Source organism: Eptesicus fuscus, chromosome 18 (genome assembly GCF_027574615.1).
Source record: "Eptesicus fuscus isolate TK198812 chromosome 18, DD_ASM_mEF_20220401, whole genome shotgun sequence".
In the NCBI taxonomy this organism is placed as follows: Eukaryota; Metazoa; Chordata; class Mammalia; order Chiroptera; family Vespertilionidae; genus Eptesicus; species Eptesicus fuscus.
This window is the reverse complement of record NC_072490.1, coordinates 2,220,785-2,235,541: the sequence shown is the minus strand read 5'-3', so window position 1 is coordinate 2,235,541 and position 14,757 is coordinate 2,220,785. Positions and strand designations below refer to the sequence as shown.

The 14,757-nt window shown below is 66.6% G+C and overlaps 1 protein-coding gene across 4 annotated transcripts in view; it reads left to right on the top strand.

Moving 5' to 3' along the window:
- The window catches only part of CACNA2D2 (calcium voltage-gated channel auxiliary subunit alpha2delta 2), an 85,563-nt gene that overhangs the window by 34,553 nt on the left and 36,253 nt on the right, over window positions 1-14,757 (top strand). For all 4 annotated transcript variants that reach the window (XM_054729607.1, XM_008155334.3, XM_028132661.2 and 1 more), the window contains exon 2: window positions 32-148. In XM_054729607.1, coding sequence (XP_054585582.1) covers window positions 32-148 — 117 coding nt within the window. The remainder of the gene's footprint in view (window positions 1-31; window positions 149-14,757) is intronic.

Below are 14,757 nucleotides of genomic sequence, written 5' to 3'. Positions count from 1 at the left end.
CCTGGCCTCACCCCGCTCTGCTTCCTCCCAGATCTACAGGGACAACCGGAATCTGTTCGCGGTGCAGGAGAACGAGCCTCGGACGCTGGTGGAGAAGGTGGCCGGGGACATCGAGGGCCTGCTGGCCAGGAAGGTGCAGGCCCTGAAGGTAGGCGCGAGCGTGGGATGGAGGGCGGACCCGGCGGGGTGGCCCTGCACCTGGGGGCTTCGTCCTCACCCCCCGAGAACCCGCGGCCTCCTGGCGCCGGGAATGCAGGCCGGCCGCCGCGGGGACGTGGCAGCGGCGGCGGGAGCGGGGCGGTATGATCTGGGCAAGGCTGCACGCGGGGTGACCTGGGGTCTGGGGGACCCGGTGTGGGTATGATGGAGGGGCCCCGGCCGAGTCCGCCTCTGCCTCCTATTGGTTCTCCCCTCGCTCTGCTGTTGTAAGTGTCCCGGGGCGAGCACCTGCAGGACGGTGACCTGCCTGTGACTGGAGGCTGGGCCGCTGGCCCGATGGGGAGGCCGCGTGAGGGGAACCGGAAAGCCCCGCGGAGCAGGCTGTGGCCACGGTCGGAGCCTCTGCTTGCCCGCGGCTCTGCCTGGTCCCCTGCCTCCCTCTGGGCCTCGGTCTCCCCTCTAGACTCAGAGTGGTTGGGCCTCTCGGCTCCGAGCACAGCGGCTCTGTGAGGTGAGAGAGCCCCCCCTACCCCCGCCACCCGCTGTCCAGAGCTGGCCGAGCCCAGGGCAGCAGCGGGGAGGGGCTCCTGGAGCTGCAGGTCACACCGTGAATGAGGGAGGGGTCCGAGCGGCCCCCAGATCAGAGGCACAACTGCAGCCGCCCCGGCCTGTGTCAGAGACCAGTCCAATAAGAAGGAGGGACGTGCAGCCCTGGCCGGTGTGGCTCAGTGGTTAGACCGTTTGGCCTGCGCACTGAAGGGTCATGGGTTCAACTCCTGGTCAAGGGCACCCACATACCTGGTCTGAGCCACAGGTGGGAAGCAACCAATCTATGTGTCTCTCTCACATCGATGTTTCTCTCCCTCTCACCCTCCCTCCCACTCTCTCTAAAAAAGTCAACGGGAAAAAATCCTGGGGTGAGGATTAACAACAGAAACGGGGAGGGAGGTAGCGCTGACACAGACACGGGCGGGACTTGGAAACATTAAACGAAGCGAGAGAGCCGGCCGCAAAGACCCCCTAGCGTGGGATCCCCTTCCTGCGAACCGCCTGGAGCAGACAAAGCCATGGCCTCAGCGCTCGTTGGTGGTTGCTGGGCGGGGCGGGGCGTGTCTGCTGATGGGTCCAGGGCTTCTTTCCGGGGTGATGAAACGTGCTAAACTCGGTGTGGTCGTGCGCACCGCTCTGAACACGCTAGAAAACCACTTGTGTTGTTTGTGTGGGTGAACTGTGTGGCCTGCGGATCACATACCAATAAAGCTATTGAAACAAACACACACGCAGTGAGCCAGCCCACGGGAGCCGTGCCCAGGCTCAGGCCACGTTCAGGGCAAACCCCACCACATCCAGCCCCAGGAGAGAGCCAGGACCCCTTCTCCAGGAGCGGGGTCCCCTGCCTGCCCCAGTGTGACCTGGATCATGGGATGGGGGGGGCCTCCCACCCCCTGCGGACCCACAGGACCGGCCCCGCGGGGCAGGCCAGGGGTCAGTGCCCCTCCCACTCCCTCTGCAGCCCAGCCCGCGGCCTGTGCAAGTGGCACTACATGCAGGTGACGCTCAGGGGCGCAACGATAGGGAAGGACGCGCCCTGGTGGGCTGAGTGTCCCACGTCCTTCTCGCAGCAACCCCGTGAGGGACGCCCACTTCCCCGAGAGGACCGTGAAACTCGGGGTGCCCTGCAGCAGGTCAGGGTGTGGCAGAGCCCGGACTTGAACCCAGGTCACGAGGACCCTAAGCCAGGCCCTCCCCTGCCCACGTTATCCCCGAGGTGAGCAGGGAGCCCCCAGCCCTCCCTTCCCGGCCCTCCCCCGGCAGGTGAAGTCCCCTGCAGCGCCCCCTGGCGGCTGCCCGTGTCCCAGAGTAAAAGGACGGTCGTCCTCCTCCCTCCTGGGCCTTCATTATGTTTAAATGTGCCTTTCACCAACGTCTGGCCCTTCCGCCTTTCCCACGTCTGTTTGCAGCCCGGGTGCACGTGGAGGGCGGGGTGTTGGGGGTCTGGGCCCCCCGCAGCCCCACCTCATGGTTCCTCTCTCCCTGGACCCCATCCAGTAGTCCAATGCCAATCCTCTTGCCCTGGTCTGGAAGGTGAACGTGGGTCCTGCAAAGAGGGACTGAGCATCGCAGGACGGGAGGTCGTCGTGTCATCTAATCAGGGACCATCAGTGTTGGTAACGCGTCTCCACGCCGCACAGGTGGTTTATGGGCCACGCGTCCGGCGGGAGGCGGTGGTCGGGGCTTTGCCGCACGGGCAGCCGGCAGCCCCGGGTCTGGGAGACCTGCTGGGGCCTCGGCTCCGGAGACACGAGGGGACCTCTCTAGGAACCCCTGCCCCCGGGAGATGGGTCCTTTGAGCCCGGGCCCGACTGCTGAGTCCCAGGAAGGGGAGGGAGATGCCTGCTCCTTACAGCAGGTTGGGAACAGAGTGGGACCCCACCGGGACTCTCTCCTCTCCTCCCCCGGGGCCTCGGCCCCCAGCCCCTCTTTCAGGAAGGTCACCGCTGCGTGGTTGTAGTCCTTCCTCCGTTCACTGAGGGCCTACTGTGTGCGGGCCGGCGCTGGGGTGGAGCTCTCACTCCAGTCCCAGCCCTGGCCTTGGTTTTCCCCTCTGTAAAGTGGGGGCATGAGACCATCCCTGCCCCATGCTTCTGGTCCCACGGCTCCAGGAGCCATCATTTCTAAAGGCCACAGTGGGAACAGTGTCCTGAAGGCTGTGCCGCCTTTGGCACCATCCCTGGCACCATCCCTGGCACCTCTGCTGCGTGGATGGGCTCAGAGGAGAGGCGTGGGAGAGGCACTGGCTTGGATAAGGTGAGGAGTGACCCCAGTGCGGGCATTCCAGGCTCCTGTGGAGGCCAAGGCCAAGGGCGTGGGGCCCAGTGGGCTTGGTCCGTGGCGAAGGGGAGGCCCAGGGCCGGAGCAGGTCTGGGGGCCATCGGTGGTGGTGAGACGTCTGCTCTCGAGGGGGCTTTCACCTCCAGCCTCAGACAAGCCGGGGGCGGTGGAGAGGCCTCCTGGGCACCCAGGACGAGACCAAGGCCTGAAGCTCGGCCCTCCCCCCCACACCCACGTTCCACCTCGGCTCTGCCCACCGTCCGGGGCCAGGACCTTCCAGAGGGGCCAGGACCTTCCACATGGCGTTTGGGGCCCGGCTGGCACGCTGGAGCCCTCTGAGGCGCTTTTACATCGCGACGCCCAGGCCCCAGCCCAGCCCGCCGCGTCAGACTCTGTGTGTTTCACGCTCCGCAGATGGCTCTGTGGAGGTTCAGAGCCTGGGGCGTTTCCCCCGAAACGGCAGAATGAATTCCTTCCCATGATTACCGGCCTCCGTCTGCGTGCCTGCCACGTGCCCGGCCTGAGATGAGCTGGAACATGCCAGATCGCCCCACACCCTCCCTGCCAGCCACGAGCCACTCCTCTTATTATTCCCATTCTACATTTGAGGACACTGGGCCTCAGACTGTTAAGCCATTGGCCCAGGTCTCCCAGCAAAGGCAGGCGTGAGATCCGGGCAGCTGGGCTTCAGCCCCCACCCACTCCCCTCCCCCCTCCTCTGTGCTACCACCAGGGGCCACGTGGCACTTGCTGTCCACGGGGAGATGGGGTTCTGGCCTCTTCTGTGATGACCCCGTGACCTTGGGCCCGTCCCTGCCCCCGCAGCTCCTTCCTTGGTCTCCCAGTTCCAGGAACCATCCATGGAGACAAGGCACTGAGCACCCCCTCCCTGCGCACCCCCACCAGGCCCCGGTGGACGGGACACGGGGTGCTGCTGCGGCCCCGGTACCGGGGGCTCCAGTGGGCAGTGTTCCCACCGTCAGCGGCCTCTCCGGGGAGCGAGCATCATTTAAAGAGTAAAATTAAAAACCCTTCCGCACGCAGCCGCCCTGCTTTTGCCGCTAATGGCCACTTAACCCAATTAAACGGATGCTCTGTTGGCAGCGTGACCGGGTCTGTTCAGGAACTGGCTCTGGGCTGGGTGCTCAGAGGAGCGGGAGTGAGCCAGGGGCCAGGGCCGGGGGCGGATGGTGCCCGTCAGGAAGGAGAGTCTGCCCGCCCCCCAACCCCTCGCCGCGCTCTCTATCCCAGGCTGCCCCTCGCAGGTGTCTCAGCGTTGGTATGGCTGGCGTTGGAGCAGGTCTGTCTGTGTGCGGCTGCTCGGTGCCCGATAGGATGCAGGCAGCAGGATGCCCGCCCCCGGGTGTAACAGCCAAAAATGTCTCCAAATATTGCCAGCTGTCCCCTGCGGGCAGTGCCCCCCCTCGTTGAGAACCCCTGGTCTAACGGACGGAGAGGGGCGGACAGGCTGGGTGACAGGAGGAAGGTCCCTTCAGTCCGAGGGGCAAGAGTGAGCTCAGGGCTGCCTGGAGGCGGCGGCAAGGATTTGGGGGGGAAAGCTCGGCATCGAGGCAGCTGGCGGCCACCGATGCCTTCTGACGGGGGTTGGACGAGCAGATGGCGAGGACAAGAGCCGTGGTGTCACCCAGCAGGAGCCTCTTAAACGTTAGTCGGGGCTGCGGCTCTGGGTTCTCGCTGAGGCACAGCGACGGTGGGCAGACAGGCAGGGGGTTCTGCGGCCGTGCCAGCCGCCTCCGCCCACCCGCCTCCGGGCAATTAAAAGGTGTGTCGGTGGGGCTGGCAGTGGCTGCTGCCGCCCTCCATCCCCAACATGAAGAGATCTTGACCTTCCACTTTCCCGCTCGAGACAGGAGGCGCGCACGTGGCACCAATTAGGCGCGTGTGTGGGCGCCGAGGGCCGGCAGCCTTCTCTCCCTGATTGCGTGTTTTTTCAGCTAATTATCTCCCCTCACCCAGACACTGCCCCTCCTGGCGAGGTGCCACCGCCCCAGGGACGGGGAGGGGGAGCGGGGATGAGGGAAGGGGCCCTGTGAGTGCCTGTGTGTGGGACCCTGGACCACCCCTGCAGGGAGAGGCCAGCAAGTGAGCCGGGAGGGACTTGGGGGGGCGAGTGCTCAGGAGAAACCCCAGCACGAGGTGCTAGAGCGACCCCCCCTGATCGGGGTCGGAGGGAGCTAGCTCCTTGGAGGAGGTGGCCGCGTGCGTGCAGGAAGGGAAGGGAACTCCGTCCTCTCCCCACACCCGCGGGAGCCGTGGGCAGACAGGCTGCTCCCGCCACCGGGGACGTGAGTGTGGGACGGCCTCCCGGCGGGCCAGAGCCCAGGGACCCCTGGGGGCCTCCGGGCTGAGCTGGGGCAGGGAGCTGGTGTCCTGGGAAGGAAGAGGGAGACGGGGCAGGTGGTGTGTTGTGTTTGGGGGCGTGGTGTGGGGGTGTGGTTAGGACGCGGGGTGTGATGTGAAGTGTGGCTAGGGCAGGTGGGTGGGCCGAACGATCCTCAGAAGAAACACATGATTCCCTCCTCTTCCCCCACCTGCCTGAGCTAGTGGTGGTCAGAGGGGCCTGGCGCTCTCTGGGGGCCTCAGGAAAGGGGGGGGGCTGCCTCTGTCTGGGGGCCTCGGGAAAGTCGGGGTGTGGGTCGGGGCTGGGTCTCTCCTGGCTCCTCCTCCCAGGTGCCGCAGGAGGGGTCCGAGGTGCTGTGGTGGCTCCTGAGCTCCCACCGGCCAAAGGAAGGGTCTAGGGGCCTCGGGTCCAATGTCCCTGAGGCCCACAGAGCCTGGTGGGTCAGCCCTCCACCCACCCTCCCTGCTGCGTTCTCCCCAGTGGCTGAAGGTCGGGGGGGGGGGGGGGGGAGGGTCAGGCCGGAAGCTCCGCGCCCTGCTTGCCCTGACAGCATCGCCCACCTCCTGGGGGACGGGCACCTTGGCTGAAGGGCCCCAGGCCCAGGCCTCACCCCCAGACGGGGCCTCTGAGCCTGCTGCCTGTGGTTCTGCTCGGGATGCCAGGTGCCTGCCCTGGCAGTGCCCTCAGTCCCAGCACACCTCCCACCGCCGGCCCGCCCTCTGTGGACCCAGTCTGTACGCGCCGGGAGGCAGGATCTCGCTTGGCACGAGGAAACAGGCTCGGACGGACGAGGCCAGCCCAGCCCCTGCCTGGCTGAGACGGCCAGGGCGCCCTGCTCACCCGGCTCGGGGGCCTGTGTGCCCGCCCCTCCCAGGTCGCCCAGAAACCCAGAGGAAGCAGGGCCTGCTGGCTGGGACAGAGGGAGCCAGGGTGGCGTCTGCCAGGGGAGGGCAGCGCCCCAGGGAGGCCCCCGGGGCAGGACCTCAGGACGCCACTGGGGTCCCTGGAGAGGGTGGCGGGCTGAAGAGGGCGGCAGATGCAGCTGGGAGCCATGGGCCTACACCCCGCCCTCCATGGGGGGTTGGGGGGATCTAGGACATGGGCGAGGGGGTCAGCCAATGGAGGAGCGAGCGCTGAGCCCGGAGGAGACGGAGGAGACGCTGGACCCCACTCCCCAGAGAAGCGTGCGCTGAGGGAGGCTGTCTCCCTCCCGGGGTCCTCCCAGCAGAGGGGGCAGGTGCCACAGGAACAGACCAGCCTAATTTAGGATCCGAGAAGTGAGAGATTTAATTGAATCTTAATAGCGTCTGGCCCTTTGTTCTGAAATCCTCGCGCGTGAGGGCTGGGGGAGGTGGGGTGTATCTGAGGTAGGGCGAGCAGGTGGCCTGGCTCGTCCCTGTCCTCCAGGACCCCGGACGTCAAGGAGACAGGCCAACAAGCCGTGGGGTCCCCCTGTGCAGAGCAGGCGACACGGGGCGAGGCTAAGACGCCGGCCTGGAGGAGGTGGGGTCTGAGCCAGCCTTCCTCGGAGGTGGAAGGTGGCGCAGGGAGCGGAGGAAGGCACAGCCTGAGCCTAGGAGCGAGGGTGAGCGGAGTGACGCGGATGTTGTGGGCCGCGGAGGGACCCCCGCAGGTGCGGCCTGTGGGTCACTGTGTCCCCCGCGTGGGAGAGGGATGGAGAGGGGACAGAGGCCGGGGGCAGGGCTCCCGCCTGCGATCTGGGGCCGGAGCTGCACCTGTCAGCCTGGCTCCTCCCTCCTGCAGGCAGCCCCGGGGCAGCCAGTCGCCCTTCTCCCCCCATTTCTGTGGCTTAAAATACACAGCAAACGAGGCCTCCGCTGTGGCAGCCGCACTTGGGGAGCAGTGAGCCCACGGGGCTGGTGGGAGGGCACCGGGCATAGACCCAGCCTGGGGGCGGGGGCGGGGGCGGGGGCGGCCGGGCACTGAGAAGGCAGCCCACACCTGGGGGGCGGCCAGCCCCGGGCGCCGTGCTCGCCCAGGGGGGCCCTGACTTTTCCGAGCGGCGTGGGCCTGGCTCATCACGGGTAGCAGGTGCCCAGGTGCCTGTCCCGCCTTCAGACTCTGTCTCCTGGCCCTGCACCAGGTGAGCGGGTGCAGGGGGCGGGGACAGATTGGCGGGGAGCGCAGTCCGCTCAAGGTGACAGGGATGTGACCCACGCCACAGGTGGAGCCAGGGTGGGCGCCGTGGGTCGTGACCAGGCTGGGGGGTGGGAGTGATGGAGGGGCTTGCCTGCTGGCCTGGCTCTGCCGACTCTGTTCCTTGGAGTCCGACATCCCGCCTCGGACCACAGTCCTCCCGGGGCTGACCTTGGCTGCCCCCGAAAGAACCTCTGGCCGCGCCTGAGTCCCCTCCGGAAGGCGCACCAGGGCACAGGGTGCCGGGGACCAGGCTCGGAGGAAGAAGATGCCAGGAATTGGGGGCTCACCCACGGCTCTGCCGCACCCTCACTCTGCCCCGGGCCTCAGTTTCCCTTCCTGTGCAGTAGGGACACGCATAGCCTCACCCATCTGTCATCAGAGCTTGTGCCCAGGCCTCGGAGACCCCGATGCAGGAAGGGATGCTCGTGGGGTGTCACCGGGGATGGGCCCCGTGGACACGCCTGAGCCCCTCAAGCCCCACCCAGCGTGTGGGCCAGCCCTGGGCTGTGAGGCCCTCCCGCCAGCCCGCCCCTCTCTGGGCACCTCGCCGGGCCCGTCCCCAGCTCCCGCCCCCGGGCCACGCTGTCCGGCTGGGGACGCGTCCTGCCTCGCGGCCCAGGCGGCGGCGGGCGTGTTGGGAGGCCGGTCACGCGGGCCTTTGTGAGCCTCCTGTGTTTGCCCACGCCGCTCGGCGAATGGGAATCGCGTTGTGTTTGCTGTGTCAACACCAGCTGGAGCCCAGTTACGGCGATAGCGGAGGTGCCAGGCCCCAGCCGCCCGCCGCCCGGGTCGGGCAGCTCCAACCTGGGACGCCCCCCCCCCCCCCGTCCACCCACAGGACCGCCAGGCCGGGCTGGGCAGCTGTCTGGAACCAGCGAGGGCAGCCCCCAGCAGGGAGCTGACTCAGGAGGGTCCGCACCGTCCCCACTCGGCCCCGCTCGGGAACTTTCGGGGAGGCGCGGCCTTCGGGCCTTTGAAGGCTAAGCTTGGGGGCTCCCCCACCCTCAGGCAGAACCCCTTTGACTCCCCGGTCCCAGCCCCGGCCCTCCCCTCCCGTGTTCGCAGTCATCGAGTCCAGCAGTCCCAGGAGAGGAGGCCCGAGTGGTCAGGCAGATGGCCAGACAGGCAGCGAGACGGGGTCAGAACTCCAGGGGGGACTCACGGGGGCCTGAGCAGGCGAGCTGACATCGGTGTGAGCTGTGCAGGCATGGGCTGGGGGCGGCTGGGCGGGGAGCCAGCCCTGGGAGGGACACACAGGTAGCCTTCGGCTGGTGGCTGGAGGCTGGATTGAGGGATGGCTTCGCAGACGGACGGGAACAGAGGCCCCGAGCCTGGAGGGAACCAGGTCCCCGCCTTTAGCCCAGGCTGTCCCGCGGCTTGGGGACCAGAGCAGCTGGCCGCATGGCCGGGCCTCTAATTCTATTTGCTTCGGGAATGAGACTCCCCCCGCCCCGCCCCCCACTTCATCGGTAGGTTTTCCAGAAATGAGCCTGGGAGGGTGACTCACCCGGGAGGCAGAGGCCTCGGGGCACGGACCAGGCAACTGGGTCAAGAGGCAGAAGGCCAGCTCTGGCTGGTGTGGCTTCATGGTTAGAGTGTTGGTCTGTGCACTGAAGGGTCACGGGTTCGATTCCCAGTCAAGGGCACATACCTGGGTTGTAGGCTCAATCCCTGCCCTCCCATCTCCCCCTTCCCACCCCCCAGCGCCCACCCCCAGTCAGGCTTGTTCAGGAAGCAACCAATCGATGTTTCTTGCTCTCTCTCTCTCTCTCTCTCTCTCTTTCTACCCCCCTCCCTCCCTCCCTCCCTTCCACTCTCTAAAAACCAATGGAAAAAATACCCTCAGGTGAGGATTAACAAAAAAAATTTAAGAAGAGGCAGAAGGCCAGGTATGGTCTCAGCTCCAGCCCTGATACCTCAGCTGCACGGCCTAGCCTGGCGGTGTCCTTTCTCTGAGTCTGTTTCTCTGTCTGTAAAGTGGGGCCGTAAGCATTCACCTGGCAGGAGTGCCGGATTGCCGAGAGGCCGTCTGAGCTGAGACTCGGCTGCTCGTAGACACGTATGTGCCGGGGTTATCGCTGCTGCAAGGCGGGGGCTTAGGAGGTCCCTGGCACTGACCTCGCTTTGGGATTTCACGGGAACCGGGAAGCGCGGAGGCTGAGGCGGGAGGGGAGGAGCGTGCCTCCCAGGGGGCAGGGAAGAGCCTTCTGAGAAAGGGAACAGCATGGAGGGAGCCTGGCGGGGGGGGGGGGGGGGGGGGGGGGCCGGGAATCAGGCAGAGTCCAGTGTGGCTGCCGGAGGAGAGCGGGGAGGGGAGCAGGGTCAGGCCCTCCGAGTTCTGGATTGGGGTGTGGAGTTTTACTCCAGCCCACGGGAATCGGGGTGCAGAGTGGAGGCCATCGCGGTTGTCAGGAGGGCACGGGGAGGGAGAGGGGCTCGGGATGGCTCAGCTGCAGCGGCTCAGGGAGGGGAGTCAGGGCAAGTCGGTGCGGAGCCGGAGGCGGGTTGAAGGCACTTCCCGGGACAGGCTGCGGAGTAAGAGGGGGAGCCCCCAGGAACCGACTGGGATGGTCTCGCAGGAGGGACCCGGGTGACTGGGGTGCAGCAGTGGGAGCCTGCAGCCGCGGGGGCGGGGGGGGGGCGGCCTGCTCCCCAGACCCATCAGTCCCAGTGCAAGCTGAGCGTCAGTCGCACCTCCCAGCCCAGAGCCCTGAGGGCCTGAAGCCCTTCGGAGCTTGTATTTCAGGTCCTCGACGTGGGGCCCGGGGGCCACAGGGCCTGCTGGGGGCTGCTTTTAGACTGCGCTTGGGGGTCCCACCTTCCTGTGCACCCAGAGTGCCACGGGCCGAAGGGCTGGGGAGTGGGGCGCCATGAAGTGGAGGCAGCACCCTGGCTGGTGTGCCCGGCCCCGGCCGGTGGAGGGCCCGTCCCGGGCAGCAGGTACGTGCCGGTCATTGAAACAGAAGTGGCGTGTCTGCTCAGCCTCTGGGCGCAGTGACAGCCCGTTAGCGGCACGGCCACGGCTCCCACAAGCGCGAGGCCCACCCCGACACAAGCTCCGGGCGGTGTGGGGGGCGGGGGGGGGGGGGTGTGAACACGTGAGAGCGGGTGTTCTTCCCTGTCCTGGGCCATGTGCACGTACCGTGGGGGTGTCCGGACGTGAGGGTGACCTTGTGTACCTGCACACGCCGGCTCCTTAGCCGAGGCCCCGGCTCCCACGCGGCCCAGGACTGAGCTGTGGGCCCCGCTGAGCGAGAGGCCGCCGCCCCACGGCCCTGGCGCCGGCTCCGTGTCTCAGGCTGACACGGCCTTTCCCCGGCACCGTGAGCACGCCAGGCCTCCCCTGTCGAATATTCTCCTGCTAATCTCATCTCCCTGTGTGACTGCCATGCAATTAGCTCATTTTGCAAAATACTGCATCTGTCACATTTCCCCTCAGTTTTCCCTTTTCCCAGGAAAGGGTGGGAGGGGTGGAGTGGAGGGAGATTTCTGGGCATGGGACCACCTCAGGGGTCTGCTCTGGCCCCACCCCCGGCACACGGGCCTCCCCCGTGACCCATACATGCACACATCCCAGGCCCAGGGTCTCCTGAGCAGGGTGGTCGGAGGCAGGGCCTGAGGGTGGCAGGAGGAAGGGATGGTGCCGACCTGCCCAGCCCTGTCCCAGGAGCACCTCCGCACACCTGCGAATACCCCGGGACTTAGCCCACGCCGGGCTCAGACTAGTGAGCTGGCCAGTGGCATTGCCCATGGGCGCATGCGCATGGCAGGCAGGCTGGGTGAGCAGGCAGGGTGCTGGGGGGCCTCTGCTCGGCCCAGGTGGCCGTGCAGGATGGGCCGAGCCTGAAGCCAGGTGTGCAGCGAACACCCGGGTAATGGGAACCCCACGACCTTCATTGTAGCTGCCCACGTCCACCCACTGGACAGGCCTCATAGTGGGTGTGCTGCCCTCCCACCCGCCCCCCACACAGGGCCTGGTCCAGCAGTAAGGGGGGCAGTGGACTGTGGACAGGCACAGGTGGAGCCCCCCAGTGGGTCACATGTGGCCTTGGCCTTGGCCCTGACCAAGCATGACAGCGGCAGCCACAGGGCACCAGCCTCCTCCTCCTCTTCCCTGGGAGCAGGAGGTGGGGCCGGGCAGAGGGAGCCGCGGAGGGAGCCACGCGGCTGAGCACCCTGCTCCCCTCGCACCCATTGCCTGGATGGGAAAGTAGAGGCTGCCAGGCCCCATCTGCACAGAGAGCCTTCAGAGGCTCAGACCTGCAGCCGGGGACCCCCGCTGGAAGGATGGGGCTCAGAGCCGTCAGCAGCGCGCCCTTCTTTCCCAACCCCCCCGAGCGGCCCTCACTGTCTCCCCGCCTTCTCTTCTTCAACTCCCTGGAGATGTGCATTCTCTCCGACTCTGAATTAGAAACGCTCTCCTTCCTCCCCCGGAGGTGTGCTTCCCGGTGATCTTCCTCTGAGGAGGAGGGGGAGGAGGAGGGGCAGCGGGCAGGAGTGGAGGTCAGGCCTTCCTGGGTCTCCACGGGGCACCCAGAGGAAGCAGGGCCTGGCTGTCACCCTCCTGGCCTCCTGGCTCTGCGGGGGGCGGGGAGGGCATTTCTGGGGGCCGCGCCCTGGCTGTCGCCACCAGCGTGCGGGCTCTCCCCGACCACTCACAGGACCACAGCACATGCCCCTCGTCGCCGGTAGGAAGGCCCTGTGTTCCTGGGAGAGGGCTGTCGGCTGCCGCAGCCTCGGGGTCACCCCGCAGCCCGCCGGTCTCGGGCAGGGAGTGTCCCTCAGGGTCACTGACCAGGGGGATGCAGCCCAGGTTGTGTCATGGGCCTCAAGGTCACCCGCTGGGTCCCAGTGCCTCTCACATGTAGAGTTCCCAGCTCGGCTCAGGGACACCGGGTCAGGGGCCGGCTCCAAGGCCAGGGTCCCAGGGACACAGCGCCCCCTGCAGCCCAGGGTTGGAATTGCAGGCCGAGGGGCGGCTTTGGGGGAAGAGCCAGCTGGGCTGGGTTCCCTCATTCCGTTGAGCCTCAGTTGTCCACCAAGAAGGGCTCGGTGATTCCCGGGCCGCTGACCACGCCAGTGGTTGTGAAGATGGGAGCGCCGACTCCCCTGATGGGAGCCCCTCCGAGGCCCCTCTGCTGGGGGCACAGCGGGCGCCCCGCGGGCACGCACAGCAGCAGGGCGGATGGCGGCCTTCCCCCCTCCGCCGCCACCCGTCACGACAAAGCCTCTTCATTCCCAAATGAAGTGATTTGTTCATCTGAGTGAGGGATCGCCACTCGGCCCCCGGAACAGCTTGTGGGCTCCGGGACCCCGCGCCGCAGCCTGGCGCTGACTGCAAGGGGCTGTTTTCGATTTAAATGTGAATTGAATGAGGAGAAAAATGTTTCTCTTGGCAATTCCATAGGAGCGCGCTCTCCTGACAGATGTTGGCGTTTATTACCCCATCGGCCGGCATTTCGTGGAGCAGAATTGCTAATTATTTCCGAGGCCGGGCCGCAGCGCGGAGGGGAGGGTGGTGGTGGCGGCGGCGGCGGGCGGCTTCGGGCAGCATCTGCCGACAGAAGGGCGCGGGGACCACGGCCCAGCCCGCTGCACCCCGTCCCAGGGTCGGGGGGCCTTTGGGTTTTGCTGCGTGGAGTGGCCTGGAGGAGGCAGGGAGCCTGCTCTTGCCGGCGCAGCCTTGACCTTGAGTGAGGACTCGGGAAGGTCACCTGGGTCTTGGAGGCGGGTCACGGGCCTCTGAGTGGCGGCAGGGAAGCGGCTCCGGAGGGGGTGTCCTGGCCGTGTGAGGACTGGCCCCAGGCAGGGGCGCGCTCGCTCGGCCCGGGGCTGCGTGTCTTCCTAACCGTGGGCTCTGCGGGCGCGTGGGGGTTGACGTGACCTTGTGCTGTGTTTGTGGGTCTACCTGGCGTGACTGCGCGTGTCTACGAGGAGAACTGCTCGGGCCTTCGGGGTCCGGCTCGGATTCATGTCCGTCCTGGGCCTCAGAAAGGGGGACCAGGCTGCCCAGGGCGCACACAGCCACGGTGGGGGTGCCCACGTTTCGAAGGGCACGTGGAGGGTGGACTGTGGAGTGGGTCCCCTGGGGGCGTGTGGCCCTGGCAGCCAGACCCCTGTCCTTTCGGTCCACCCGGCACAGAGGCCTCCACCTCACCTGGGCGCCTCGGAGCCGGAGCAGGGAGCCAGCATTCCTTCAGGACGGGCGAAGACCCGGACTCCAGGTCAATGACGCTGAGGGACAATGCCTCCTGCTGGGCCCCCTGAGACCCAGCCCCCCCGCTCTCCCCTCCTCACCCCACTCTCTGTCCTGAGCCGAGACACGTGCCGGATACCCTGACTGCCCCGCCCTGGCCAGCTCAGGATGCAGCTCCTCACTCCCCCATGCTTGGGTGTTCCCCCACCCTTACGCTTCTCCACCCCCCCCAGCTCCAAGCCAAGCAAAGCTCAGCTCCCTAGTTTCACACAAAGGCAGTGGCAGCATCTGGGCAGGATGTTATGACCCTAATCAGCTCCGATCCCCGGGGTCCGGCTCCAGGATCCAGGCTGAGACCAGCGGAGCGCGGGCAAGGAGGGTGCCCCCAGGGCCTGGTCAGGGGAGACGGCGTCTCAGGCCACAGCAGCTGAGCCCCGGAAGATGGCCTGGAGCCCTGTGGCCTCCTGGGCTCGAGCCCTGGGCCCTGGCAGCCATCCTAATGGGGAGGGGGTGCCCAGCGCCCCCAGGCTGAGGTCCTGCAGGGGCCTCTGACTGACCAAGTACCCTCTCTCCCCTCTGGGTAGAACTCCACCGTGACATCCGTCCATTAAACAGGGCATGTTCAGAAGAGAAAATTGCTACTATTTTCCCCCTTTTACTTCACTGTCATCAAAAATTGATCCCGTATTGCATCCTTATTTCAAAGAGTGAGCTAAAAAAGTAAAGTACAATCCCCACTCCTCGGAGCAGCAGCTGCATCAAGCTTCCCACTCCTCCCACCCCCACCCCCACCCCCCAAAAAATGAAAGAAAAACGTGGCCATTGGAGGGAGGGTGCAACTGCAGGCCCTTCCGGGGCTGTTGGATGTGGCCAGGCCCTTGGGGAGCGAGGAGGGCGGGGCGCGTGTGCGGGCAGGAGGGGATCTGGATCTGGTGAAATGTGGGAGGAAGTGGGGTAATTGGGGAGGTTAATTTGGATTTAAATGGAGCGATTCGTTATCTCAATAAGAAGCGTCTCGTTTTCCAGGGAGACGGCTGAGCCTGCCAGA